Raw genomic sequence first — 26,141 nt, forward strand, 5'->3', positions numbered from 1 at the left:
ATTCCCAGGGTGGTCAGGGAGGTTGGTGTCAATTTAAATTTGCAGAGGCCAAGCTTCGTTTCTGTTGTTTTTATGAGACAGGGTCTCTCTGTGTAATAGCCCTAGCCATCCTGGAATCTGCTTTGTAGACCAGGCTGGCCTCAAACTCACAGAAATCTGCCTCCCTCTGCCTTCAAGGGTGCTGCGATTAAAGGCATGCATCACTACACCTGGCTGTTTATGCTATTTTGAATGGATAACTGACCAAGACTGGAAAGAGAAGAGCAACTCCAAGAGCCAACTGGAGACAGGATCTGCCTTGGGAAGACAGTTCTGCTTGCTGCAAACTTAAGAGTTGGCAAGCGCCAATGGTCACTCCCTTCATACCTTTCATCAGAGGTACAGTGAGGAGCATGCTAGGGGATACCAACCCTAGGCATTTGTCCCCCTTCAAGAAATTCTTGGGCAGCTCTTTCTGGAATGTTTCTACTAACAACCCATTTCAATCATGTGATCCCCTTCCACCATATCCCAAATGGAGAGCTGTCTTTCTGGGGTTCAATGCCCTCAGGATCTTCCACTAGGGGTTGACTAGACTATACTTAATTGAAAGTCAAACTGAGGAGCCGCCAGGCAATGATGTCCTCCTGGTTTCTAGCTTCTCCTAGGAACAAATGGGCCTTGCTGGTGCCACTCAAATGCCCGTGGTTAGAACCTGGGTGGGAGTGCAAAAGGTGCATGGTTTGCTGCTCTGGCCACACCCTTTAGCACTTCCATGGTGATGCCGGTGACCACCATGCCACAAGTCTTCAGAAGTCCTTCGGCCCTTCAGACTGACTTTTGAGCCACACTTGCCCGTTGGCTTTTGCCTATTGTCTTCCCTGCTCTGGTGTTCTGTGCTGGCCCCTCCTGAGGATGTTCTTCCTCACCTCTCTATCGCTCTGAATAGTTCAACCCTGACCATACTACACAGCAACTCCTCTCAGACATAGGATGTGTAGCCCAGAGGTAAGAGCACTGTGCCTGAGATCTGTGATCTACACACCTATATTCCCCATTCTTCCCATTTACCAACCTCAACTGAGGCTCACTGTGGCCCTCCTGGGCTGTATTCAGGGCACAAGATCCTACATGTAAGGGGTCTTGGAGGTCACTGGGACCTTGCCTTTAGAAGTGACTCTCAGTAGAGCTACTCCCTTCAGGATCCAGACCCTGCCCAGGCAAAAGCCCAGCCTAGAGGAACAATCCTGGGCCCTCAGGGTGGGCACAACCTGATTAAGGGAGAAAATGAAGGGTCTGTATTTAAATGACCAGTGTCACCTCCCTAGAAACCCAAGGGAAACAAGGCCAGGCCCATAACCACCCAACCCACCACCCCTGTGGAGAAAGGAGCCGGCCTCTGTGTGCGGTAACAGCTTTAATCTGTTGTGGCTGACACATGGGACAGGATCCTGCTGGCCTCCCATCCTTCCATGCCCTGGAGAAATAGCTATTTCTCAGGGAGCTGAAGCAGATGCTGTGAGCAAGTTGGTGATTGGTGTGTTTCCCAGTGTCTCCTGGAGACCCGTGTTTACAGTGAACACTGCAGGGCAGACAGCAGAGACAGGCCACAAGCCTTATACAGGACTTGGACCTGGGCACAGAAAGGCAGGGCTCCAGTATTGATATATTATACATATATATATATATATATATTTCATATGTATACACAGATAGTTTTCTCTCTGGAAAGTATTAAAAAATTGATCAACCTTCAATCTATAAAAAATACCTACTCTACATGATAGAAAAATCTCTCCTCCAAGTTTACACTGATTTACACACAAGGCTTTCCCCAAAATGTACAATACGAGGCAACATCTTAAACCGTAGTGTAGAAGGTACGCAAGGGCGGGGGATAGGCAGTGAAGGGATGCAGGGCAGCATGTGTGGGCACAAGCATACATACATTCATACTTGTGTGCACACTCATGCATGCACACACACACACACATACACACACACACACACACACACACAGCCTATGGTGTGGTCTCACTCAGTGTGCCCAGATTCCCGGGCTAGTGCTCAGGCTCAGGCCCATGGATGCTGCACTCTGTGAGAGTGGTGCAGGGGCAAGCAGCAAGCCTTCCTTCCTCTGCCTCTAGGTCTGTGTAGAGCCTTGTCCACCTACCTACTCACCAGCAAAATGACTCCTGGGGCACACCCAGGGACTTAAAGTCAAAAGCAGAGAAGGAAATTTTGTTTCAGAGGCCTAGACTATTGTCTGGGAAATGTCAACTTTTCCCAAGGCAGTAAAGTCAGCCTGAGGAGGGCGTAGGTCCAGGAGCCAGGGTAGGCCACACCTGAGGAGAAGCAGCACCTGCACCTGGGTGTTGACCAGTCCAGGAAGTGAGTTCCATAGTCAGCATGAACTAGCTGCCCTAGCCCCCACAAGAGGACCAGAGCTGACGAGTTACTGTGTGAGAGTCTGGACAAAGAATGGCTGTGTGGCTTGGAGGCCCTAGGTCCAAAGGTGAATGGAAGCCCATCTGGTGGGAGAAGGCTTGAGCAGCGCAAGGAGAACAGGTAGCCTGTGGCTCCGGACCAGATCCCACATATGCCATCTTTACCTGCCTGTCTTTCCAGAACTACCATGTCTATGTCCAACTTGTGGGTCCTCAGCTTGCATACCATGTGGGAATGGCCAAGCTTGGGTGGCACCATGTCAACATGAGTGAGAGGCAGCAACTGAGGTGAGGATTCATTTTCTCCCTCTCTTCCTAACAGGCTGCATAGCAGGAAGAGGGGTTTGTCAGAGAGTCATTGAGGGGCCCCTCCCAGCTTGAGAGACTATCCCTACACATTTTCATTCTGCTGAGCAGACATGGATGTTGCTGGCTAGGCCAGCTTACGGTGGGAGGCCCTGGCTTCCTGACATTCAAGGAGCCCAGCCTCATTCCTTGTCTGCTGTCGACTTCCCTTTCTTCCTCTTTACTGTTCTTTACTCTTTACTGCAGCCCTTATCTTTACTCTCCCAGTCCAGTTGCATGAGGCCCCGTATACTCTAGGTTTGGTAAACTGGAGGACCTGCAGGTCTTGGCTCAGTCACTCTGGTGCGCTGTGGAGTCTATAACCAGCCCAAACTGGGCTAAGATGTCCTACTTGACCTCTAGGATGGATGGGTTGGTCTCCAGGATGGCCACAATAATCCTGTCAATGTAGTCCTGCAGGCGGAAATTGATCTCCTCCTGCTTTTGGATTGCTTCCATGAGCTGCAGAAAAGCAAAGGGTCAGTATACAGTGAAAGGAAGGGACCTGTGCAGAACAGACAGACACCTAGGGGTATACAAAGGCAGGACAAGCTACCTCATCTCGGGAGACAGAGCTGATCTCTGCAGCCAGTGACTCAGAGAAGGACGTGGAGAAGAGGCTCTTGGCACCCTGGATGCTGAGGGTGATGATCTGTCCATTTAGCTCATCATTTTGCTCCTTCAGGTTGCGGTTGTCCTAGGGGACATGGCAGTGTTACACTGGGCTATGCCCCTTGCTGGGACAAGGAGCTGCCAGGAAGGACCTCATCTTGCTGCCCCCTCTCATGAGCCTCTGTGAGGGTAGGTGGAAAGGCAGAACACACCTGTTTGAGCCTGCGGACCTCCTGCTCAAGCTCACTCTCCCGCGCACGGCTGTTGTACTCCTGCAGGCCCAGGCTGCTGCTGCGGCCTCGTCGTTGCTCCACCTCAAGTCTGAGGAGCTGCAGATGTTCTAGCTGCTTGCGGAGGTCCTCGATCAGCTGTGAGGCAACCACAAGGTGGGCTCCTGTTAGTTGGCTTGACCACCCTCTCCTGGGAAGGTGCTGACCTGTGTTCTAAGAGGCTGCTGCATACCAGAGTATTAGAAAACAAAAGGGTTTCCTGGCCTCTGTCAGGGAACAGGCAGCATTCGACAATATGAGAACATGGGGAGGGACAAATGGCCCTGCTCACCTCCTGAGTTGCTTCTTTGTCTCTCTGGAATTGGTGCCGCTCATGGCTCAGCTTGTCCCCCATCTTCCTCTTATTCTCCTGTTCTTCACTGAGACGCTGTGTCAACTCTTCAATCTCATCCAGCATCTTCTGCTTCTCCTGCAAAAACAGACACCAGTGTGGACAGGTACTAATGGCACCAGTTTACCGGTATATACAGCCTAACTCCCAGTCCACTGACAGACATTACAGTTCCCACTTTCAGTTCATGACAGAGTTACCAATCTGCCCCACCCTTGCCCCCCAGAAGACCATACTGATTTGTCAGGCAGAGGGTTGAGGACAGTCTTCATTCCAGGCAGGGCCTTTCCCACAAGTACCAGGCCAGGAGCTCACCTCTTCCAGGCGCTCAATGTTGGCTTTCAGACAAGGTGTGCAGGACCGCAGCTCACTGTTCTCCTCATCCAGCTGCTGCAACCTGGGACACAAGAACAGGTTAGGGCATGTTCCGCCTAAAATGTGTCTCCAAAGGACAAGGAAGGCCTAGCTCTAGAGGAATACTCACACCCTGGGAACTGTTTTGTGACCCACAATAATCCCAACTGCATGGCCAGTCTTTACCTCACTACCCAGCTTTTTTGTTGTCTGTTTTTTGTCTTTTGAGATAGAGTATTATGAAACCCAAGTTGGTCTCAACTTTCCTGTGTAGACATGGATGATCCTGAATTCCTGATCCTCTAGCTTCTACCTCTTAAATGCTAGGAGTACAGGTATGTGTTACCTTGCACTGGCCATGATGACTTTAAAAACTCTAGAAAGTGCAGAGTGTCTGTTTTGGTTTTCCTGCTTGTCACTGTGCCACATCACAACCTGTGCTCAGCCGGATCACACTATTAATCAATGCACACATTCCACCAAACCTTAGGTCTTCACACATTATCCTTATGTCTTTTATATTTTCTGGTCTGTGTGCCTCCCAGACTGTCATACTGCGGTAATCTTGGACATATATTCTGCAAAATGTGCCTCAGACTAGTTTTTGGTGTTTATAGACTTGTGTGTATGGCAGGGGTGCTTAGGGAAATTTTTGGCATAGTGAGGTCCTTGTCACACTCCCACTACCATCATGGGTCACTTGGTTAAGCTGTGTCTACTAGGTAGGTATCTCTGCTGGTCCCTTAGTTTATACCTCCAGAGAGGGACCCCACACAAGCTCCTGGAGGGGAGTATGCAGACACTATTTGTATTTCTATGAGAGCAAGACTCTTGTCTTCTATCTACAGGCTGACAGTGTGGCTGAGGACTCCTGCCCGTCTCATTTACACCCTGTCTATCCTCCCATGGGATTGTTACCATTGCCATTCGCAGCTCTGGTCACTGGAAGCTCTTTCAGTTGGCTCCAGTGTCCCTTTGGCACAGTTCCATCAGTGTGTAAGTGTATATGGATATTTCCGTTATCAGTTTCTCCTGGATTATGACTGTTAATGTACCAAACACCCATGGTGTCAGTTCCAAGTGAACACAAAATTAATTCTGCCAAATTCTCTTAAAATAAAAGTTGATATTTTGGGGATGGGTTGGGGGGATGAAGTCTCTGTTTCCCAGGCTGGCCTTATGTTCAACTGAACCTGAATTTAATGCCCAAAACCCACATGGTAGGGGAGAACCAGTTCCTACAAGTTGTCCTATTGACTTCCACACTTGTACATGTGTACACACAAACACATAATGAATTAATGTAATCTAAAAATTAAAAAAAGAAGTTTTGGCAAGGCAGTGGTGGTGCATGCCTTTAATCTTAGCATTCAGGAGGCAGAGGCAGGAGGGTCTCTGTGAGTTCGAGGCCAGCCTGGTCTACAGAGGTAGTTCCAGGACAGCTAGGGCTGCTACACAGAGAAACCCTGTCTCAAAAAACAAATAAATAAGAAGTTTTAGGCATCTTTTCATGTGAGTGCCCCTTTTCTGTTATGAAGCTTCTCCTTCTATCTTCCAGGCTGACAGATTTCTGCTGCCTGCTCCAGAGCTTTGCTTACCTGGCCTGCAGGTTCTCGATCTCAATGCTCTTCTCACGTTCCATCTTACACAGGAGCTCCTTCTGCTTCCTGGTTTCTTCCAGGACCCTCTCTTGGGCTCTGAGCTCCTGCTCCTTCAGTTGCTCTTCCAGGGCATTGGCTCTAAGGGAAAAGGGGAGAAGTGTATATCTGTAAAGTATATGAAAGCTGTCCCAGTGAGACCACTACAAACTCAGATAAGTAAGGCCTGAAGAAAGAGCCAGAAAGTGTTGGGGTCTGAGGGCTGCAGCAGTGTGTAGAAAGCAACTGTGACAGCAAGTCCACGCTGCTAACACAAGTACAGACTTCATTGGCAGCACAGTTAGATGTGGTGACACTTGAGGGGCAAGACCAGCTGCTTGGTACATGTGGACCCCAAAGGCTGTGGTGGAGCTGCACCTAGAGAAAAGGATTCATTGTGCACCTAGTTCCCTCCAGGATCACTTACAGAAGATCCCTGATAAGGCTTGAGACTCTGGCCTCTTACAAACTGGGGACAGTCAGGGGTAATCCCTGAGAGAAGTACTGCCAGCCTCACCCACAGCTGTGAAAAAGCCATAGCCCCAGCATGTACACCTTAGCTCCTCTTTGTTGTACAAGAATGAAGACCAGTTAAGAGCACCAGACAGCACAGGAGTCTGGTAGCACAATGAACAAACACGTCATACAGGCATCTACAGTTTGGAAAGCCTTATGTCTGGTGCTGTGAGGAACTAAGAGTGGCAAACTATGGGAAGAACATATTTAAAAACAACTCTTAAAGCCAGGTGCGGAGGTACACACCTTTAATCCCAGAGACAGGCAGATCTCCGAGTTTTAGGCCAGTGGGGCCTACAGAGCAAGTTCCAGGACAGCCAGGACTACACAAAAAAACCCTGTCTCAAAATAACAACAACAACAAAATAACTCAGGATATACACAACCCTCAGCTGACTCTAGTAAGGGACAAAGTGGTAACATTAGAGATTATGAAAATGAAGAAAAAGTTCGACTATATCTACCATGACCAGAATGAAGAGACGAGACTGTAGACAGAGCTTTAGGATTCTCTGAAGGGCTGGCAAGATGGCCTGGCATGTAGAGGTGCTTGCCATCAAGTCTAACTACCTGAGTTTGAGTCCCAGAAACCACAGGGTAGGAAAAAACCAACTGCCTCAATCTGTACACACACACACACACACACACTTCTCAGAGTTAAAGACTGAAAGTCAATGCTCAGCACAGAAACCTGACAGCCACATGGAGACATCCAGGGAATACAAAGAACAGCAGCACAGGCTCCTTCCTAGGAAGGTCAGCCACATTCAGAACACATCTCCAAGGGCTCCTGATCCCCTCGCCTCCACCTCCTAAGTGCTGGGATTACACGACCCCAGACATGGCTCCTTATCAGTTCTTTCTAAAAGATTTATTTTTAGTTTATGTGCATGTGTGTTTTGCTTCCATGTATGTAAGTGTGCCACGTGTGAGTTTATGCCCATGAGGAGCTGGAGTTGTAGAGTTGTGAGCTGCTACGCAGGTGCTAGAAACTGAACTCAAGTCCTCTGCAAGAGGAGCAAATGCCACATCTCCATCCCCTTGGTTTCTTTTCATTTCTGGCCCCCCTCCCCTTGTTTTTTATGTCACTGTGGTCCAGGCTCCCTTGGAACTCACCACATTCCTGCCTCTTTTCTTTTCTTTTTTTTTTTTTTAAAGAATTTGAAATGACCTTTATTTCTTTCTCAAAACCCCCCTCTTTTCTTTTGCTCTATGCAGACAGCAACTCTGCCACATTTCACCTTGCCCATGTGAGGAGATCATGCCACTTGCCTTCCTGTTCAATTTGCTTTTTGGTTAAGCAGCTTGAAAATGCTGAGGTCTGCAGAGGCCATGCCCCTGCACAAGATCTTCCTTACCTGTTCCTCCAGGACAGAGCTCTGTCCTCAGCCCCACAGCCCTGCTGTCCTCTGAGGCCCTGGACAACCATGTAAGCTGCACTAACTCCATTTTCTCATCTGGAAAACAGAGAAAGTGTCTGCCTCCCACAGTTACTGAAGGATAAATGAGGGGAGCAAGAGCCTCAACACAGGGCCAATGCCACGGCTGGAATGTTTTCCCTGGGGCAGGTTCTCAGAAACAGAGTCATCAGAGGCTCCCATTCTATGAACTGGCTGCACATGGACCCTGGGTCAGTTCCACAAAGAGTACCAAGTGCTTCAGAAAACTGACCTGTAGCCTTTAATCCCAGCACTCAGGAGGCAGAGGCAGGTGGATCTCTGTGAGTTTGACTCCAGCCTGGTCTACAAAGTGAGTTCTAGGATAGCCAAAGTTACACAGAGAAAGCCTGTTCTGAAAAAACAAAACAAAACAAAACAAAAAACAAACCAGAAAAGCGGCCTCAAGGCTCTGGGTGCAGCGACGCCCTCCAACTTTGAGGGTCTGTCTGGAACTCAGCCTCATACAGCACATGCTCCACTACTGAGCCCCTCCCCACATGATTTATTTATTGTTTAATTTTTGAAAGATTTGTTTTATTTTTATTTTATCTGGGTGTTTTGCCTTCATGTATGTCTGTGCACCACATGTGTGCAGTGTCTGTGGAGGCCAGACGAGGCGGTGGATTCCCTGGAACTGGATTTACAGAGAGGTGCAAGCTGCCGTGTGAGTGCTGGGAAACAAGCGTGGATCCTCTTAGCTGCTAGGCCATCTCTCCAACACCTTGTTTTAAAAATTTTAAAATCTCGGTGTGTGTATGCAAGTGCATGAGCACGTGTGTGTTGTCAATGCATGTGGTGTCATCCTCAGGAACACTGTCCACTTCCTTTGAAGCCCGATTAGGCTACACTGGCTGGCCAGCAAAGCCCAAGGGTTCTCTTGTTTCTACCTCTCTAATTCTGGGATTACAACTGTGTGTCCTCATGCCTAGCATTTACATGGGATTTGGGGATAAAATCCAGGTCTCCATGTTTGCCAAGACAAACACTTTACTGGCTGGTACCATTTCTGATACCATTTCATATAGTCTAGGCTGATCTTGGACACACTATATACCCAAGAATAACCTTGAACTCGAGACCCTCCTACACTCCCCAAGTGTTTGGATTGTGCATATGCATCACAATGCCCAGCTCTCCATTTTAAGCTGTACCTCCCCAACTGCTTGTGATGGACAGAACTATCTCACATGCATTGAGTCAAGTAGTACCCTTGCTCACTTTTCTGGAACCCTACTGTCTATAATATTGTGGCAGATATCTGCCAGGGTAAGAGTATTCAGGTCAAAGTCTCAGATGAACCTGCCATAGACCTCTGGCCATATCTGGCACTCATCCAGTACCTGAATGGATGGATGGCCAGGTAGGAGCTAGTTCTCTGCAGATCCTGCTTGGTGAGGAAGAGAATACACAGGGCAAGAGTGATACTGTGATGGCTCCAGGCAGTGCCAGGCCACAAGCACACTCACCTGTGCACCAGCTGGAGGTTCTCTTGCCTCAGTCTGCCATGCTGCTCCCCAGCAGCTGCACTATCCTTCTCCAGCTCTGACACCCGTCTCTCCAGGAAGATGACCTAGGCAGAGAGATAAAGGTTTGAGGAACAAGCAGAAAAGTAGAAGCTGTGCCCCCAATGGAACATCTGCATGTCAGCATGGGGATTCCCATACCACCTGCCGAGTGGAGCCATGCTCATCCTTACAGACATCTTATAAACCCACAGCAGTGCGGCTCCCACAGGGTCACACTTGACGCAACAGAACAAGGCAAATGTCATTGGAAAATACAAGCCCTAAAGGGTACCAAGAGTACCTTCTGGCTTGTGCTTGGAACCATGAGGCTCACCCAGACACACATTCCCTTGTGAGATTCAAATGCCAGATAAAAAACACACAGAGGTGGCACAGATGTCTGAAGACAGTACAGATAGAAAGGTCCATGTCTCAGTCTTTTCCTCCTTCATGGGAGAATGTACTACGAGGAAGGATGGAGACAAGCAGAGGAAGGATTTAGCCTCAGAATACAACATAAGACTCTGAGGATTCTGAGAAGTGGGAGAGCAAAGGTAAGGCTGGGAGCAGTGAGAGATGAAGCATGGCAGAGAAGAGGCCTAGCAGAAATAGGAGGAGCCACGGCATTGTGAGGAGGAGACCAGGTAGGATACTAAGACAAAGCAGGCACAGGTGAATGCAAGGCAGAGTAAAGAGGAGATTAGGTGGCTAGGGAAACCTTAGTGGATATCATACCAGTACAGTGTGAAGAAAGGCAGGTGTACAGGCAAGTGAATTGAGTACGAAGAAGTTGGAGCTGGAAGACAGGGTGAGATGAGGTGCAGGGGAAGGCAAGGCCAGGCACAGATGCCTGGCAGGTACAGGAGGAACCATGTTAGGGTTGCTGCTGCCACCCTTACTAGACTCAGACTGGTCCTTGACAAAGGGACATGACCACAGTGAGGCTCCAGGTCAGGCTGCGGCAATGTACACAAGCCAAGCCCATGGGGGAGTTACCGCTCTGTGGAATTAAAAATGAGAATGGCCTTAAAGGACTCATGTATTTGAATAGTTGGTGTGATGGCTATTTTTGTTTGTTAGCTGACTACATCGGACATGAACTAAAACCCAAGCAGCAGAGTACATCTGTCAGTCCCAGCCCAGGAGGGTGTCAGCAGTTAAAGTAACAACATTAATTAATGACATTAAGAGTGAGATTGGGGGCTGGAGAGATGGCTCAGAGGTTAAGAGCACCAACTGCTCTTGCAAAGGTCCTGAGTTCAATTCCCAGCAACCACATGGTGGCTCACAACCATCCGTTATGAGATCTGGTGCCCTCTTCTAGTGTGCAGATATATTTGGAAGCAGAATGTTGTATACATAATAAATAAATAAAATCTTTAAAAAAAAAAAAAGAGTGAGATTGGGTAACTTGGGAAGGGGATGTGTGGGAAGACCCTATTGGAGCTGAGGACATTGAACCCTCAGGCTCTCAAGGGTTTATCTCACTTGAGGCAGTATTCTCTCCACCTCAGCAGAAGAAGTACTCCCACCCAACACTCTGAAATATGGCCTATTCTGCCTTTGACTGAGGAAATTAATCCTTCATTGTCTGCTAAACCAGCAATGACTTTGTCTGAAGGAAATGCCAGATAGCACAGTACTGATGTCCCTCATGGCTGGCCAACAGTTGCCTCTAGACCTATAATGAGACCTAAGGCTAAACAGGCTCTAGAGGGGAGGTAGAGAGTATAGTCCATGAGGTACACCACACTACTAAAGAGCTTAATGAGTTTGCTAATTCATTCCAGCACAAGTCTGGGGAACATGTGTGGGAATGGATTTTTTTGGGGGGAGGGGGTTGAGACAAGGTTTCTCTGTGTAACTTTGGAGGCTGTCCTGGAAATAGCTCTGTAGACCAGGCTGGCCTTGAACTCACAGAGATCCACCTGCCTCTGCCTCCCGAGTGCTGGTATTAAAGGCGTGTGCCACCACCACCCAGCTTGTGGAGATGGATTTTAAGGTATAGGATAATGGTAGATGGAACATAAAACTGGATCAGGTTAAGTTTATTGATACGAGCCCACTGAGTGGAGATTCTAGGTTTAAAATGGAAAAGTTTTGTTTTGTTTTTTAAAAAAAAGGGTGTCAAAAATTTTTTTGAATGTTTGGCTGGAACATTCGTCAAAAGATGGCCTACTAAAAAGGAGTTGGAGATGCCTGATATCCATTGGCTTAGTGTTGATGAAGGCATTTTTAGGCTCAGAGAAATTGTAATGCTAGAGTGGGTACACTGTGTAAAAACAAATGGGAAGACCCAGAAGACATGCCCTTCACTAACTGAATAATGGTGAGAGGGGCACCAGCAGCACATTTGAAGAGCTCTGTTGTCACCTTTTCCCTTGTGCCAGTCCTTAGCTTGGAAGAATTAAATACAATGGGTTTTACTGGGCCCAGAAGGAGCAGGGGCCAGCTGGCAGCACTGAATTGCCAAAGGCAAGGAAATCTAGTTATTGTAATGGTCAGCACAAAGTGACTTTTATGGTGGCATGACTCACATACGGACCTTTGGTACTGGCTAATCAATCCTGGTGTTTCCGGGCATGAAATAGATAAGAAGCCTCCTGTATTTTTGTTTGATCTTTTTAAGCAGAAAAATTCTCAAATGAAAGAAAGGTTATATTAGATTGTGGAAAAAGGGAATCTAGGCCTGTGAACCAATTTCCAGACTTGAGCCAGTTTTCAGACACAGTTGTTAGATGTAATTATGAGATGGTTATTGTTTTCATCTGGAAATTAAACATAACATGAGGAAATATGACTATATGTTAAATTGACAAGGGGTGAACTTGTGATAGGTATTTTTTGTTGTCAACTTGACTACAACTGGAATTAACTAAACCCCAAGTAGCTGGGCACACATGAGAGGGATTTTTTTTTTCTTTTTCTTAGGCTTTTCAAGACAGGGTTTATTTGTGTAACAGCCCTGGCTGTCCTGGGACTTGCTTTATAGACCAGGCTGGCCTCAAACTCCCAGAGATCTGCCTGCCTCTGCCTCCCAAGTGCTGGGATTAAAGGGATGCACCACCACTGGGGATTTTTTCTTAAATAAAACACCTAAATTGGGAAGACCCAAATTTAATCTGAGCCACACCTTCTGCTGGCAGCCTCTATAAGGACATGGAAGAAGGGAGCTTGCTCCCAATCTCACCAGCAAGTCCATTCTTTCACTGGCATCAGAGTCCACTTTTCCGGGATTCTGGCTTATACTAAAGACCAGATGAGATATCTAGCCTTGTGGATTTAACAACTACTAGATTCTTGGACCTTCCATTGGTAGATGGATTACAGACTGCAAACTATTCTAAGGGGGAAGAGGGAGAGAGTGAGGGGGAGAGAGGAGGGAGAATCATTCTATAAGTTCTGTTCCCTTACAGAACCTTCACGGCTTTTTTACAATGTGAGCTCTCAGCTACTACTCCAGTGCCATGCCTGCCACCATGCTCCCTGCCAAGATGGCAATGGACTCTTATCACTTTGGAACTGTAAACCCCAAATAAACTCTTCCTTTTTTTTTGTTTTTGTTTTTTGGTTTTTTGGTTTTTCAAGACAGGCACTCGCTCTGGAGACCAGGCTGGCCTCGAACTACAGAGATCCGCCTGCCTCTGCCTCCTGAGTGCTGGGATTAAAGGCGTGTGCCACCAACGCCTGGCTATAAACTCTTCCTTCTATAAGTTGCCTTGGCCATGGTTTTTTATCACAATAATACTGTCAGGTCTAAAAGAAACTTAGGATAAAATGGCTAACTGTAGTACTACTAGCATACCAAAGTATCTGCTTCAGTCTGCTGGCCATGTTCCGTCTACTACTTTCTCTCCTTGCTCTGCACTCTTCCAGAGGCCTCTGGCTGTACTCTCCCTCGTATCTACAATAAAAATCTTCTTCTTGGGCTGGAGAGATGGTTCAGAGGTTAAAAGCACTATGTCTGTTGTTCCAGAGGTTCTGAGTTCAGTTCCCAGCAACCACATAGTGGCTCACAACCATCTGTAAAGAGATCTGGTGCCCTCCTCTGGCCTGCAGGCAACATGCAGGCAGAACACTATACACATAATAAATAAATAAACCTTTAAAAAATAATAAAAATAATAAAATAAAAACCTTCTTCTCAGCCATACCTTGTAGCAGCCATGTCCTTATTTCATTCAAGTAGAATAAGATATTAGTTGGTATCAGGGGGTGGGCTATTTCTGTTGCAGGCCTGACCATGCTGGTTTTTTGGAAGAATGTCGAGGACATTGGGACTTTGGACTCAAAGTGTTGAATGCTATAAGCAGAGTTTAACCACCTGTCCTCATAGGAGATTGGAAGACAACAATGCTGAGAGCACTGTGGACTATGGAGGCCCAGCTTAACAAGTTTCAGAGGGAAACAATATTAGCAAGTAGGCTAGAGACCATTTTTAGAGTATTTTGGCAAAGAAATGTGGTTGGTCAACCTTTACCCATATCCTAAAAATCTGTCTGAGGCTAAACAGAAAACTAATTAACTAATTGTTTTGGCAGAGGAGATTTCAAGATGGCCTAATATTGACTCCATTGTGTGGTTATTAGCTATCACCCTTATGCAGTTCTACAGTGAAAAAGAGCAAGTGGGGCAAAAAGAAATTCAAAATGTACAGTTTGAAGAGGAAAAGAAAACCAGGAAACTAGCCGGGTGTTGATGGCACAGGCCTTTAATCCTTGCTCTGCACGGATTAATAGGCCGTGCAGGATTAATCTGCAAGGATTAATCCTTTAATCCTTCCTCTGCACTTGAGAGGCAGAGGCAGGCGGATCTCTGTGAGTTCCAAGCTAACCTGGTCTACAGGGCGAGTTCCAGGACAGGCTCCAAAGCTATACAGAGAAACCCTGTCTCGAAAAACCAAACCAAACCAAACCAAAACAAAACAACCCCCCCCCCAAAAAAAAAACCAGGAAACAATGTTAGAGCCAGGGCTTGTGTTGAAAGAGATAAAGAAAGGCCTGATGAGAAATGGAATAAAGGGAGGGGTGACCTCAGAGCAAGACCCTCACACCCCAACCCCGCTAAGTTTCCAACTTGTAAAAAGGAAATGCCTGAGGAATTTACTGCTACAAAGCAACAAGAAATGTAATGTGACTTAAGGAGACTAGGTTCCATCCCAACTACATGTTTCTGGCTTTAGTTATACAGGATACCTGAATAAAGGGATTACGGAATCTTACTCCGAGGTTAAGGAGAGCAGCTGAGGCCAGGCATGTCACAGGGAAGCTGTGAAAGTGAAGCCTGGATTCTGTTAGAGACCCGAGGATGTCGGAGATGCCAAAGTCATGAGATGTCTGCCAGGGAGAGCTGCATACAGGGAGTAGAACCAGCCCAGGAGAGAGAAGTATGTTGAAGTCAGGAAGGTTGGAAGGATGGAGTCATCTGAACCCTTTGACATTGGACATGGAGCTATAGGATTTGGAGTTTGTCCTGCTAGGTTTTGGTCTTGCTTTGGTTCAGTATTTCCCCATTGTACTCCTATCCCTCTATTCTGGAATGGTACTATATATTCTGTGCTACTGCATGCCAAAGTATATATTTCTTTTTTGTGTTTATATGGGGTTATGATTAAGAGATTACAACTAGGTGGTAGTGGCACACGACTTTAATCCTAGTACTTGGAGGAAGAGACAGGCAAATCTGTGAGTTGGAGGCCAGCCTGGTCTACAGAGTGAGTTCCAGGTCAGCCAGAACTACACAGAGAAATCCTGTCTAAAAAACAGAGAGAGAGAAGAGGAGGAGAGGGAGAGGGAAAGAGAAAGAGAGGGAGGGAGGGAGAGAGGGAGGAAAGGAGAGAGGGAGGGAGGGAGAGACAGAGAGACAGAGACAGAGACAGAGAGACAGAGAGACAGAGATTACCTTGAGACTCAGACTTTGAACTTTTAAATTATGTTAAGACTGTGAAAGATGATGGGATGTTTGAAGATGGACTATATACATTTTGCATTATGATATGGCCACAAAACTATGGAGTCAAGGAGTGAAATGTGGTGGTTTGAATGAGAATGGCCCCCATAGGCTTGTATATTTGAATAGTTGGTCCCCAGCTGAAGGAATTGTTTGGGAAGGATTAGGAGGTGTGGTCTTTTTGAAGGAGGTGTGTCACTGGGGGCAGACTCTGTGTTTTCAAAAGCCTCACCCATTTCCAGTTAGTTCACTCTGCCTCATGATTGTTTCTCAAGATTTGAGCTCTCAGTTGCTGCTCCAGTATCATGCCAGCCTGTTGCTGCCATGGTTCTAGCCATGATGGTCATGGGACTCTATTTTCTGAAACTGGAAGCCCCAAGTAAACTGTCTCTGGAATCTCCTTGGTGTTCCTTTGAAATGAATCACATAAAGGAACCCGGCACAATCTAATCCCAATAACTAATGGCAATCTGCTGAGATAGTTCACTGGGTAAAGCCACTTGCTTGCTACCAAACCTTACTATCTAAGTTCCATCCCTGCAACCCACATGGTTGAAGGAGAGGACCACCACATGTGTGGCATTAGTACAACCATATACATATACAATAAGAAAAAATTTAATAAAATGTGGCTCTGGTTTGGTTCTACTCCTTGTGGCTTGCTATGCCCAAATGCTATGAAATACCCCTCTTCTGTGACATAGGCATTTGAGGGATCCAAGCCTGAACAATGGATTTAAATAACCAGACAACATCATTGTCAATTCCACTGAGCTGTCCCAACAATATTCCTCAAGTGCTAAGAAGAAACCAGGTGTTCCCAAGCACCACCCACCACCTCACAGAGCACACAGGAAAGGCCTCAGCCCATTGCATTCTGGTAATATTGGTCATCACCTTGTCCCGGCTCTCAACACACAGCACCTACCTTGTCAGCAATATCCTCCTCTGGACACTCCACAGGTTCCGGGGGAGGGTCGTCCAGGGCCTCCATGGTCAGAGTCCCCGACTGGTGCAGATACCTACAGAAAAAAACCAATAGCAGAGGGAAGAATGGAAAAAACCAAATGATAAGCTCTTCTAACAAGAGTACTTCCAAGTCCCTCTGAAAGGCAGACATCAGCATCATGGAGCACATGCCCTCCCCAACTCCTGGGGGGTAGTTATTCTCCTGATCAAAGCACCAAAAAGGGGTGTCCCTGGGCCAGTCAGCATTACCAAGGGGCTGGGGACAAGCAGATTGCGCTCTGTAGCTTGAGTCCTCCCAGCACTCTCTGGAGCCTGTCAGCACAACCTTTCCCCTGCCAGCTGAGCGGACAACAGGGTACTTTGGACCAAGGCACAATAAAACACATCATTCCTCACTGTGATATGAATAATCTCAAATCCACCAGAGGCCCATCAAATAGTAATTTAGAATCTTGACTCCTGAGTATCATACCTACATGTGTGTGATTTGTTTTTTGGTTTTTGGTTTTTTTTTTTTTTCTTTAGAGATGAGGTCTTTCTTGCTATATAACACAGACTGGCCTAAAACATGAAATCTTCCTTTCGCTTCCTGATTGCTGTGGGCCACTGTGCCCAGCTCTACCTGAATTTTATTTTTGTTCTGAGACACCTCTTTCTGAGTTGATTGACTAGTCTGGAATTCGCTGTGTAGACCAGGCTGGCCTCAAGTTCAGAGATTCACCTGCCTCTGCTAGGATTAAAGGTATGTACCACCATACCCAGCTTCTACCTTCTGACAGTTGGTTTCCAGTGTGCTCTCTGTGGTACTGAAAGTTAGGGATTCTAAGGACATTGTGAACGAGATGAGTCATTCAGGTGGAACTTAATACAGGTGAACTAGGGAAGAATCCAGGTAAAGTCCTCTGGAGCACAAGTGCCAGTGGTCAAGGCTAGACCCAGGCACCAGTCCTGCAGAGGAACCCTAAGGACCCTCATTGCGTTCTTGGCAGGGGCCACGCCTCAGATGCAGATGTCTGGGCAGGTGTTGAGCAAATGGACACTGTTTGTGGCTCAGACTAACTTGCTTAATTGTGGCAAGTCTAATTTAGCAGCAGTTCATACACCTTTCAGGGTACTTGTACAGAAGTGGCAGTAAAGCTGTGTATTGAGTCTGTCCCACATTTGGGGGTCAGGATCTAAACTTGATGGCCTGATGATCAGATCTGTGTGACCTTGAAAAAGCATTCAAGCTCACTGAGCCTTCTCTTATGAAATGGGAAAAAATCTACAGGCAAGTAAGGCGTTTTCAACCAGGGTATTTTATAGACAGCGCTAGTGAGGATTCAGTAGACTGAGGATTCAGCTGTGGCCACTTCACTTTATCAGTGAATGGAGCTGTTTCCTTTCCCACTGACTGAGCTTGCACATTTTCTTTCTTTCTTTTTTTTTCCCTCCTGAATATTTTAGGGGGGAAAGGAAGCAAGCTCCTTTACCCCAGGACTATAAGCCTATGCACACTGGGAGAGCCATGTTCTTCTAGAGCCTGCTCTAGTGTTTCCTCAGATTCTCAAGAGAGTGCTGACCAGCACTACATTCTCAGTCAGTCACTGCTCTTTAACAGGACCTTGACCTCAATTTCATGCCACTCCCTGGAAAGGAAACTGCCCACCCTAGACCCTAGAGGCCACCCTGGGCACGAGCCAAGGCCTGGACCTACCTAAAGTTAGGGAATATGCTGTCCCTGAGCACCCAGCACGTGGCCTCTTGGTGAAGCTGAGGTTGTCTAGAATGGAGTGTGGCTTATTTAACCCCCACGAAGAAGAGTTCTTCCTTCAACTCAAGAACCCCCAGGAGAAGGGACCGTGGCCAACAAGAGGAACACGAAGTTCTGAGACTCCCCAGACCCACATTTTGCCCAAGGGGTGGAAATCATGTCCCTGTTGTGAATCTCACTGATCTAACTCTATGCTAGCTGCCTCAGGAAGGGCCACTTCCATAAACAGGGACAGGGAGGGAACAGCTTCATGGACACAGCCAGGTCACAGAGTCACAGCTGGACACTGCAAAATACCCATCTTAGCCACAATGTATAAAGGGTTAGACACCCTGAAACATGAATTATAGGACAGCCATTCTGTGTTTCCTGAGAATTCTTGGGATAGAATTAAGAGCACAGTGGCAGTGAATTAAAACCTGCATGTAAACCAGGCAGTGATGGCACATGCCTTTAATCCCGGGTGACAGAGGCAGGTGAATCTCTGGGTTTGTGGCCAACCTGGTCTATAGGGCGAGGTCCAAGGCAGCCAGAGCTGTTACACAGAGAAACCCTGTCTCGAAAAACAAACAAACAAAAATCTGCATGTATGCTCTGACATTATTCAGGTACACCACAGGGTGTACTTTTGATGCATAAATTAGCTATAAACATGAAAGCTGACTTTTGATGCAACAAATACACCTGACAAGAAAAATACATCCTCAGAGACTATTGCAAAGGATCAGACTTCACTGCCCAGCCTTCTCAGGGCACTGCCAGGAGATTCCTCTGATCCTAGATTTCCTCTAGACACAAAGCCTGGCAGCTGCCCCTGGCCCTGTCAGAATCTCAGCAAGAGAGGCTGAGCTCACCTCTGACAGTTCCAGCCACAGCTTGTTCGGGAGGATGTAAGCAGGGCAGCCAAGCCATTCCTTGTGGAACTGTAACAACGCACAGCTGGGTGGCTCTGGAGTTACTATGAGCTCAGTGCCCTCTTGAAGAGGTGACAACCAGAGAAGGTCGAATGCAGATAAGGCCTGTTTCCCACAAGCCCCAAGCAGCCAGGAGGCCACTGCTCCAGGATGAGGGGATGCAAAGGCACAGAAGACAAATCTACTAGAGATGCTAGTAGCTAGCTTCCAGGTGAGAGGGCTCACCTTTACTTTGCTCCTCATAATTAATGAGAAAGAGGGCTTACAACAAGACTCGTGAAATTTATTATCTTTTTCTTTTCTTTTTAAAATGATTTTGGGAATTGAGCTCAAAGCCCACATGCTAGGCATATACCCTACATTCCCAGAACTTTAAAAAAAAAAAAATTTGAGATACAGTCTAAGTTGAATCTCCTGCCTCAGCCTCCCTAGTAGTTGTGAATACAGGCCTACAGCACCAGAACCAGCGAAAAGTCTCTTGAGAAGCAAAGAAAACATCTTCCAAGCTTCCACAGAGAGAAAAGTCATAAGGAAACAAAGAAGTTAGATTTAGTAGCAACTCAGGACCAAAGGCTGTGACCAATGACTCCAGAAAAATCTAAGGAATATTCACAACTTTGGCCCAAAACAACCAGAGGAGACTCCCGCCTAAGGTCTTGAATTTTATCCCCTGTTCCTTCTCTTCTCAGAAAACCACAGGAAGATATGCAAAACAAAAAGAGGTAAGACAGGAGAAGGAAGGCTGGGGCAGGGAACTGGATGACTCAATCTCTGAAAGAAAGGATTCACAGGGTGTGGGGAGACATGCAAGGGCCTTAGCTGTGAAGCTAGGAGATACCCTGTGCAAAATGGGAGGGATGCTCCCTCATGTCCCCAAGAGAGGGCTGGGCAGTGAAGACAGCCTAGAGACTCAGAGGACAAGGAAGAGCATGAAGGTGATCACTGACTCAGCTTGTCTTGGGGAGGAAATGGAGTACTGCCTGAGCCTGGCCATACGGAGGGCATCAGCATGTTAACCCTGAACACTGACTTCAGTGAAGACTATCCAGGAGCCAATGGGAGGGCAGAAGCACAACTCACCTTTTATAGCAGGAAGCCAACAGCAGCCAAACTCCAAAAACAAAAGCTGGCCTTTAAGACTCTAGCAAGGCCAGGCAGTGGCGGTGCACACCTTTAATCCCAGCACTTGGGAGGCAGAGGCAGGTGGATCTCTGAGTTCGAGGCCAGCCTGGTGTACAGTTTCCCGACAGCCAGGGCTACATAGAGAGACCCTGTCTCAAAAAGTAAAAAAACAAAACAAAACAAAAAACCCAAACAAACAAAAAACCAATACACTAGCAAGACCATTCCCACCCACCCCTCTCTCCTCTCCATGTGAGCCACTGGGTTGACAGACCATAGGGCGGTCAGGTGGCCACCCAGAGCCAATTCTAAGAGACCAACTCCTAGAGCAGACACAGGGAAACTGTAGCCCATTGCAGCCCTTACAGGAAATCTATATCTAAACCCGCAGCCCTATAAATCCCGCCCAAAACCTCTCCCCTCAATTGCTTTCCATCCCAAAACATGAAATACAACTTGAAAGTTTGAATTTAAAAAAAAACCTGGAAAAGAATATTTTCTAAATGTTTTACAGAAACTATGACTACCAGAGTATTTCATAAGATTTTCAGTAAGTGATCGAGGCTCTGCCTACCTTGCCACCTTCCTGCTGGAGAGCCGCTTGGCTGGGCTGTGCAAAAACCAAACAAACAGGAAAATAGTGTCAGGGAGCAGACCGAAGGACAAGAGGAAACAGGAAGCTTGGGCTGGGGAGATATCAGGGCACAAGCATGCAGCCCCTTGTCCCAAGCCACATGCACGGAATGCCCACTCTGCAAGTCAGAGAACATGCACAGCCCCTTTCATAAAGGTCTTCACCAGATCTAATAATTCAGTCCTAAGACCTTAAAAGAAACCAAGCAGGCTACAGTACCTGACCAAGCCCAATGCCTAAATCCACCAGTGACAGCACCTGGGTCCACACCATTGGCTTCTGTCATGTTCTCGAGTGGTTCTAAAACCATTACCCCAGTTGACTGGCTATCACACTGGTCCTCCTATGACAGGAGGGCCTGTAATCGCTTTTGTTTGGGTCCTGACACTTCACACTCCAAATATCTATATGGTGAGGATTTAGAGACCCTTCCTGGAGCCATCCTGGATCAATAATATGGACCACCTACAGCAGCAAGAGCAGGCCCAACAAGTCTCGTCTGGCTCTGAGGCCAATCAGAGCATGGCCTGTGTTCAGGCACCTGTCTTGGCTCACAGCAGACTCACCAGCTTCCTTTCCCTTTCTCAAGGGCAGGCAGTCAGGCAATCTACTTGGAGAGTCATTCCTTTATTACTACTTCAGCTGGGTTCAAAATCATACTTTGAAGTGGCTCGGGGAAGTTCACTGTTGGGATGCATTTTCATTTGTGATGCTACATTCTGCCAATAGAGGGCATTGGAGAGCTGGTGCTGATAGCATAGCACCTAAAGATGTCTTTGCCACAGTTTCCACAGGGTTGCCGGCTGCTGAAGGGCACAGATCTTCTCCTGGGTGGATGGTGGGATTTGGATCCCTTGGGTGGTGCTTGCTACTGGTGATCATCGGAGCTCTTGCCATGCACCGGCGGCACCTTATGTTCCTGCCCTCACAGCTCTGGTCCCTCTGCAGCTACTGTATGGCTCCCTCTCCTGGCTGGACTCTTGAGTAGCACTGTAATTTTAGTACACATCTGCTTTTATCTTCCTATCATGGACACTCTTTGCATATTAAGAACCGACTGCTCCATCTACCTATCAGCTTCAGGAAAAGCAAACCCTGCAACAGTTTACAGTTTTGAAGACACACCTCTGGGTAAATAAGACTTCTTAGTTTCTATAAAATGCATTGTTTTTACAGATGCTCCCAGGTACCTAAAGAACACAACAGCTACAGGAATGTTATGTTGCCCACTAGGCAAACACCTGAGACATAATGTAAACCCTATTGTTATATGGTGAGTTCATAAAGTTTATCCTGAGGAAATCCATGCAGGCCAGGAGGCACAAATCAGCTCTCACTGGTATTGGGATACTAGTACTTGACAGCTGTGTCCTAACTAAAGTTAAAAGTCTGTACACTTAGGCAGAGCCTTTTAGGGGGAGAGGCTCCACCCATTTATGCTGAACCATATACTAGCCTGACCTCTGTGCCACAAGGCCTAACTGGTATGATCAACATCTTAGAGGCAGGTTTTTGTTTTGTTTTTTGAGACAGGGTGTTTCTCTGTGTAGCTTTGGAGCGTATCCTGGCACTAGCTCTCTAGACCAGGCTGGCCTCAAACTCACAGAGATCTGCCTGCCTCTGCTTCCCAAGTGCTGGGATTAAAGGCATGCGCCACCAACACCCAGCTTAGAGGCAGGTTTTTAGCACAGCAAAATCTTCAGTGACGGAGACAACACATGTCTTCTTTAAATCACACCTGCTCATCAGTAGGAGGGCGGTTCACCAACAGGGCACTGCCAGTCCCCAACACTCAACACATACACAGCAGGTGAAAGCTGTGTCCTCTACAATGGAAGCCATCAGGGTTTCTGGAATTACCAGAGACCGGATTTTTTCCCCTCATGTCTTGCAGAGACATGCCCTCAAAGAATACTTCTGGCTTCTAGCATTGTGATCAGGACCCTACCAGGTTCCCTCTGATCTTTCCCAACTGGCCAGGATCCTACTACACTAGGTGTTGGCTAAAGACCTCTAGCTTTGTGATGCTGCACAGAACACAAGACAAAAAGATAACATGTCAAGGGCACTAGGACAGGAGCTGGAACAGGACAGAGCTGTAGATCTACCCTGTCTAAAGCCCTGCAATGGCAGGGCAGACAAGGTGCAGCCTCTAACAGACTTCCAAGCATGCTGCACTACTGGATGATCTATCTTCCTTTCTGCCACAATACTTCTGCCCAATTAGAGCCTGTGTGATCACCACCTCTGCTTAGCAGGGGATGCCATCCACAGCTTCACATGCAGCCCATCTCTTCTGCAGACCTTCTTCTTCAACAACCCTCCCTCCCCCGCCAAGGACTCATCTCTACACACTGAGCCAAAGGGATGTCAGGGGGTTGGCTGACACGAACAAAGAACCTAAAGATGTTTCCTATGAGTTTGTGAAGCTACAAGGAACCAGCTGGTTCTACTGGGACTGCTCACAGAGATGCAGGGGACAAAGGGCAGAGATGAGTAACGCACAGGTGAGAAAGAAACAGGAGAGCAGGCAAAGGAGCTGCCAGGCATGGCATATAAGAGCCAAGCAGCAATGTCGAGTCATCTGCATTTGAATGTACAGCCATCCTACAGAACTGGAGGTCCCTGAGCACAGGTGATCATGATAACCTAGCATAAATTTGTTTTTAAAAAAAAATCTTTAAATTCCCCAGCTCTGCCTCCATGACTCAGCTGAAGGAAATTTTGGTAAAACACTGGAGTATCCTCTTTCACATGTTAGGTTGTTTCCCCATTCAGGGACAGCAGTCAACAAGACTGCCACATGCATAAAGGAGAAGGGACACAAGCAGCAAGCTAGCTCAAGGCATGCAGGGATAGGGTCCGCAGGAAGAGTCCCATCGTCTGAGTGCCTTGCTAGACTAGGTGACCAGAGCAAGAGCACTTTGGGCAACACCCAACAGGGAGCACTGCAGTGGGAGTCTCCCTGGGAGCACAGAACAAGACCAGGTTCTCCATGTTACCTATTCATCTCAAGATCAGTCAGACGGGCAGAAAGATCTTCAAGGCGGTTGATCTGTTTGTGGCACTGGCTACAGTAAAACTCAAAGACCTCATCAGTGAGGGCGTTGCGCAGCTTTGAGGCAAGAGGATTGGAGCTAGAAAGACAGAGGGCCAGTCAGGAGAGAGGAGGCCCTGTTAGGTTATCTTTGCCAGGCATGAGGTGGAGGAGGGAGGGAAAGGCACTGGACAGAAGTAGAGGAAGAGAACAAATGGTCCAGGGTGCTGGCTGTGCTCTGGGGACTACCATGAGACCTTCCTCACATCACCTGAGGAGCCCAGAATATCCACCACCTGGAGCAGCCAGGACTGCCACACATTCCCCCCATGCCAGGCAGTATACAAAACCAGGCAGTAAGAGCTGTAACACAAAATTCACTTTGTCAGAAAGGTAAATGAACACGCAGCCTTCTCCCCTGAGGAAATCACATGAATGTGACAGCAAAGAGTGTCTCCAGGGGGAGGTTATTTGCTAGGTTTTGTTGTTATTTTGAGATAGTCTGTCTCAAAAAACCAAAAAGCCAAAAGATACATTGGCAGATTTGTGCTTTTGAGACCTGTGTTAAAAACTCAGGATTCTTCCGGGAATGCTAGCTAACTCCTGTGATTCCAACTCAACAAGCTGGTGGACCATGACACATCTGTTCCTGGGCATGAGGTCAGGGAAGCAGCCTCATCTCTGGGGAAGGATCCACAGGCTGTAAAAAACTAACGTGGAAGTTCAATTTAAAGAAGGGTTGAGGGGGAGGTAGGGGAGGACGGGAGGGAGAAGGGAACTGGGATTGTCATGTAAAACAATCCTGTTTCTAATTCAAATAAAAAAAATAAAAATAAAATAAAATAAAGAAGGGTAGAAAAGAATACATAAAAATGTAGCGGGAAAATTACACTTTAGATTGGAAACACCAGTTGGAGATCGGGCAAACTGCAAAAACAGGAGAGAATACCACAGCTCAATAGACATGGATGCAGAAATGCCAAATTCTGGAACAAGCCCATTACCTCCAACTCAAAGTCCCTAGGACTTTGCCCAGAGGGACCGTGCACCAAGGATGCACTCAGAGCCCACTTCACAGCCAGTGCCATTTTCAGGTGGCATGTGAGCAGGAGGGGCTCATGTTTAGCCTACAGAAAGCCCTTCTAGCATTGGCTCCACAGTTCTGTGCTGCCATGATAACCAGGCTGAAGTGAACAAAATCAGGAACCAGGAAGCAAAAGGGAGATGTGGTCAGTGTGGAAGAGCTGGCCAGCCAGGCCTGAGTGCTCAGGAGGGGCTACTCAGGCCTTCAGTCAAAAGCAGTCAGGTATGCATACAAGTCAGTCACCTGAAACACAACTGAGGGAAAGCAAGTGTCTTGTCTAGTAGATGCCATAGTTTGATTAACTCAGAGCTAGAACCTTTCAGAAAATTTGGGGGGATATCAGGACATGGCAAAGCCTGGTTTATGACTCTACAGTCTCCCTCAAAGTCAGTCACTGGCTATGAAGTGACCAGTGACCAGCGGCTTCAGTGGCTCAGCAGATGCTTAAAGGTCTGCAGTGTACTGCAATGAAGAGATGTGAGGGGTGCAGCTAGCCTTCACACTGGGAAAGACTCAATACTTCTCCCCATGGTGTTGAACTACACAGCAGCAGAGAAACCAGCACAGGACACCGCAGAGAAGTTTCCCCATAACTAGGCATGGAGAGGGAGTGGACCATGCATAGTGCAAGGTGTCACCTGGGGCTGAGAAAAGAAGGGTCTCCGCAGTCCAGCTCGCCATTACAGAGGGCCTCCGGGGACAGCTCTGCCTCACTGCCCTCACCGTAATCTTCAAAATGTTCCTCACTGCCAATCACCATGACAACAGCCTGGCTGTGAGGGTGGGTTCTACAAAAGACAGACAAAAGCAATTCTGAGTCACTGCCACAGGCATCTGATGGGATGCATACTATTCAATAAGCCATAAGCCTGAGTTGCATCACCCAAGGAGCCACACTGCTAAAATCAAACAGAACTGAACCAGAAACAAGTGAAATTGATTAGTAATTGTGTTACTTAAACCATTTAATAACAGATAGGAAACTGCATCACTTAGAAGAAGCTGTTCTTTTGGGATAAGGGAGACAGTAAAGTGACAGACAATGCTAAGGGCAATCAGTAGGGTCAGCAGGGCCTATGCTATGCCCTTTGGCTGACCACAGTGCTCCAACAGGGTTGCAATTTCCAGTTTGACACCCATGGAACTCACACACAGCCAGTTTTAGCAACTGGAGACCATATCATTGAAGGCCAGGAGGTGGTGCATGCCTTTAATCCTAGCACT

The 26,141-nt window shown here is 47.3% G+C and overlaps 1 protein-coding gene across 5 annotated transcripts in view; it reads right to left on the reverse strand.

Annotated features, from left to right (window-relative positions):
• Nucleotides 1–1,377: 1,377 nt before the first annotated feature.
• Nucleotides 1,378–26,141, reverse strand: part of Rab11fip3 (RAB11 family interacting protein 3) — a 75,597-nt gene continuing 50,833 nt past the window's right edge. For 2 of the 5 annotated variants that reach the window (XM_027425118.2, XM_027425119.2), the window contains exons 5-15: nt 25,556–25,705; nt 23,799–23,933; nt 20,737–20,772; nt 16,333–16,426; nt 9,417–9,520; nt 5,957–6,097; nt 4,320–4,401; nt 3,945–4,082; nt 3,596–3,751; nt 3,328–3,468; nt 1,378–3,233 (exon numbers count right to left, since the gene is read on the reverse strand). In XM_027425118.2, coding sequence (XP_027280919.1) covers nt 3,120–3,233; nt 3,328–3,468; nt 3,596–3,751; nt 3,945–4,082; nt 4,320–4,401; nt 5,957–6,097; nt 9,417–9,520; nt 16,333–16,426; nt 20,737–20,772; nt 23,799–23,933; nt 25,556–25,705 — 1,291 coding nt within the window. In that variant the 3' untranslated portion in view covers nt 1,378–3,119. The remainder of the gene's footprint in view (nt 3,234–3,327; nt 3,469–3,595; nt 3,752–3,944; nt 4,083–4,319; nt 4,402–5,956; nt 6,098–9,416; nt 9,521–16,332; nt 16,427–20,736; nt 20,773–23,798; nt 23,934–25,555; nt 25,706–26,141) is intronic. The other 3 variants (XM_027425120.2, XM_027425121.2, XM_027425122.2) reach the window with 2 other exon arrangements.

Source organism: Cricetulus griseus, chromosome 7, assembly GCF_003668045.3.
Source record: "Cricetulus griseus strain 17A/GY chromosome 7, alternate assembly CriGri-PICRH-1.0, whole genome shotgun sequence".
Classification (NCBI taxonomy): domain Eukaryota; kingdom Metazoa; phylum Chordata; class Mammalia; order Rodentia; family Cricetidae; genus Cricetulus; species Cricetulus griseus.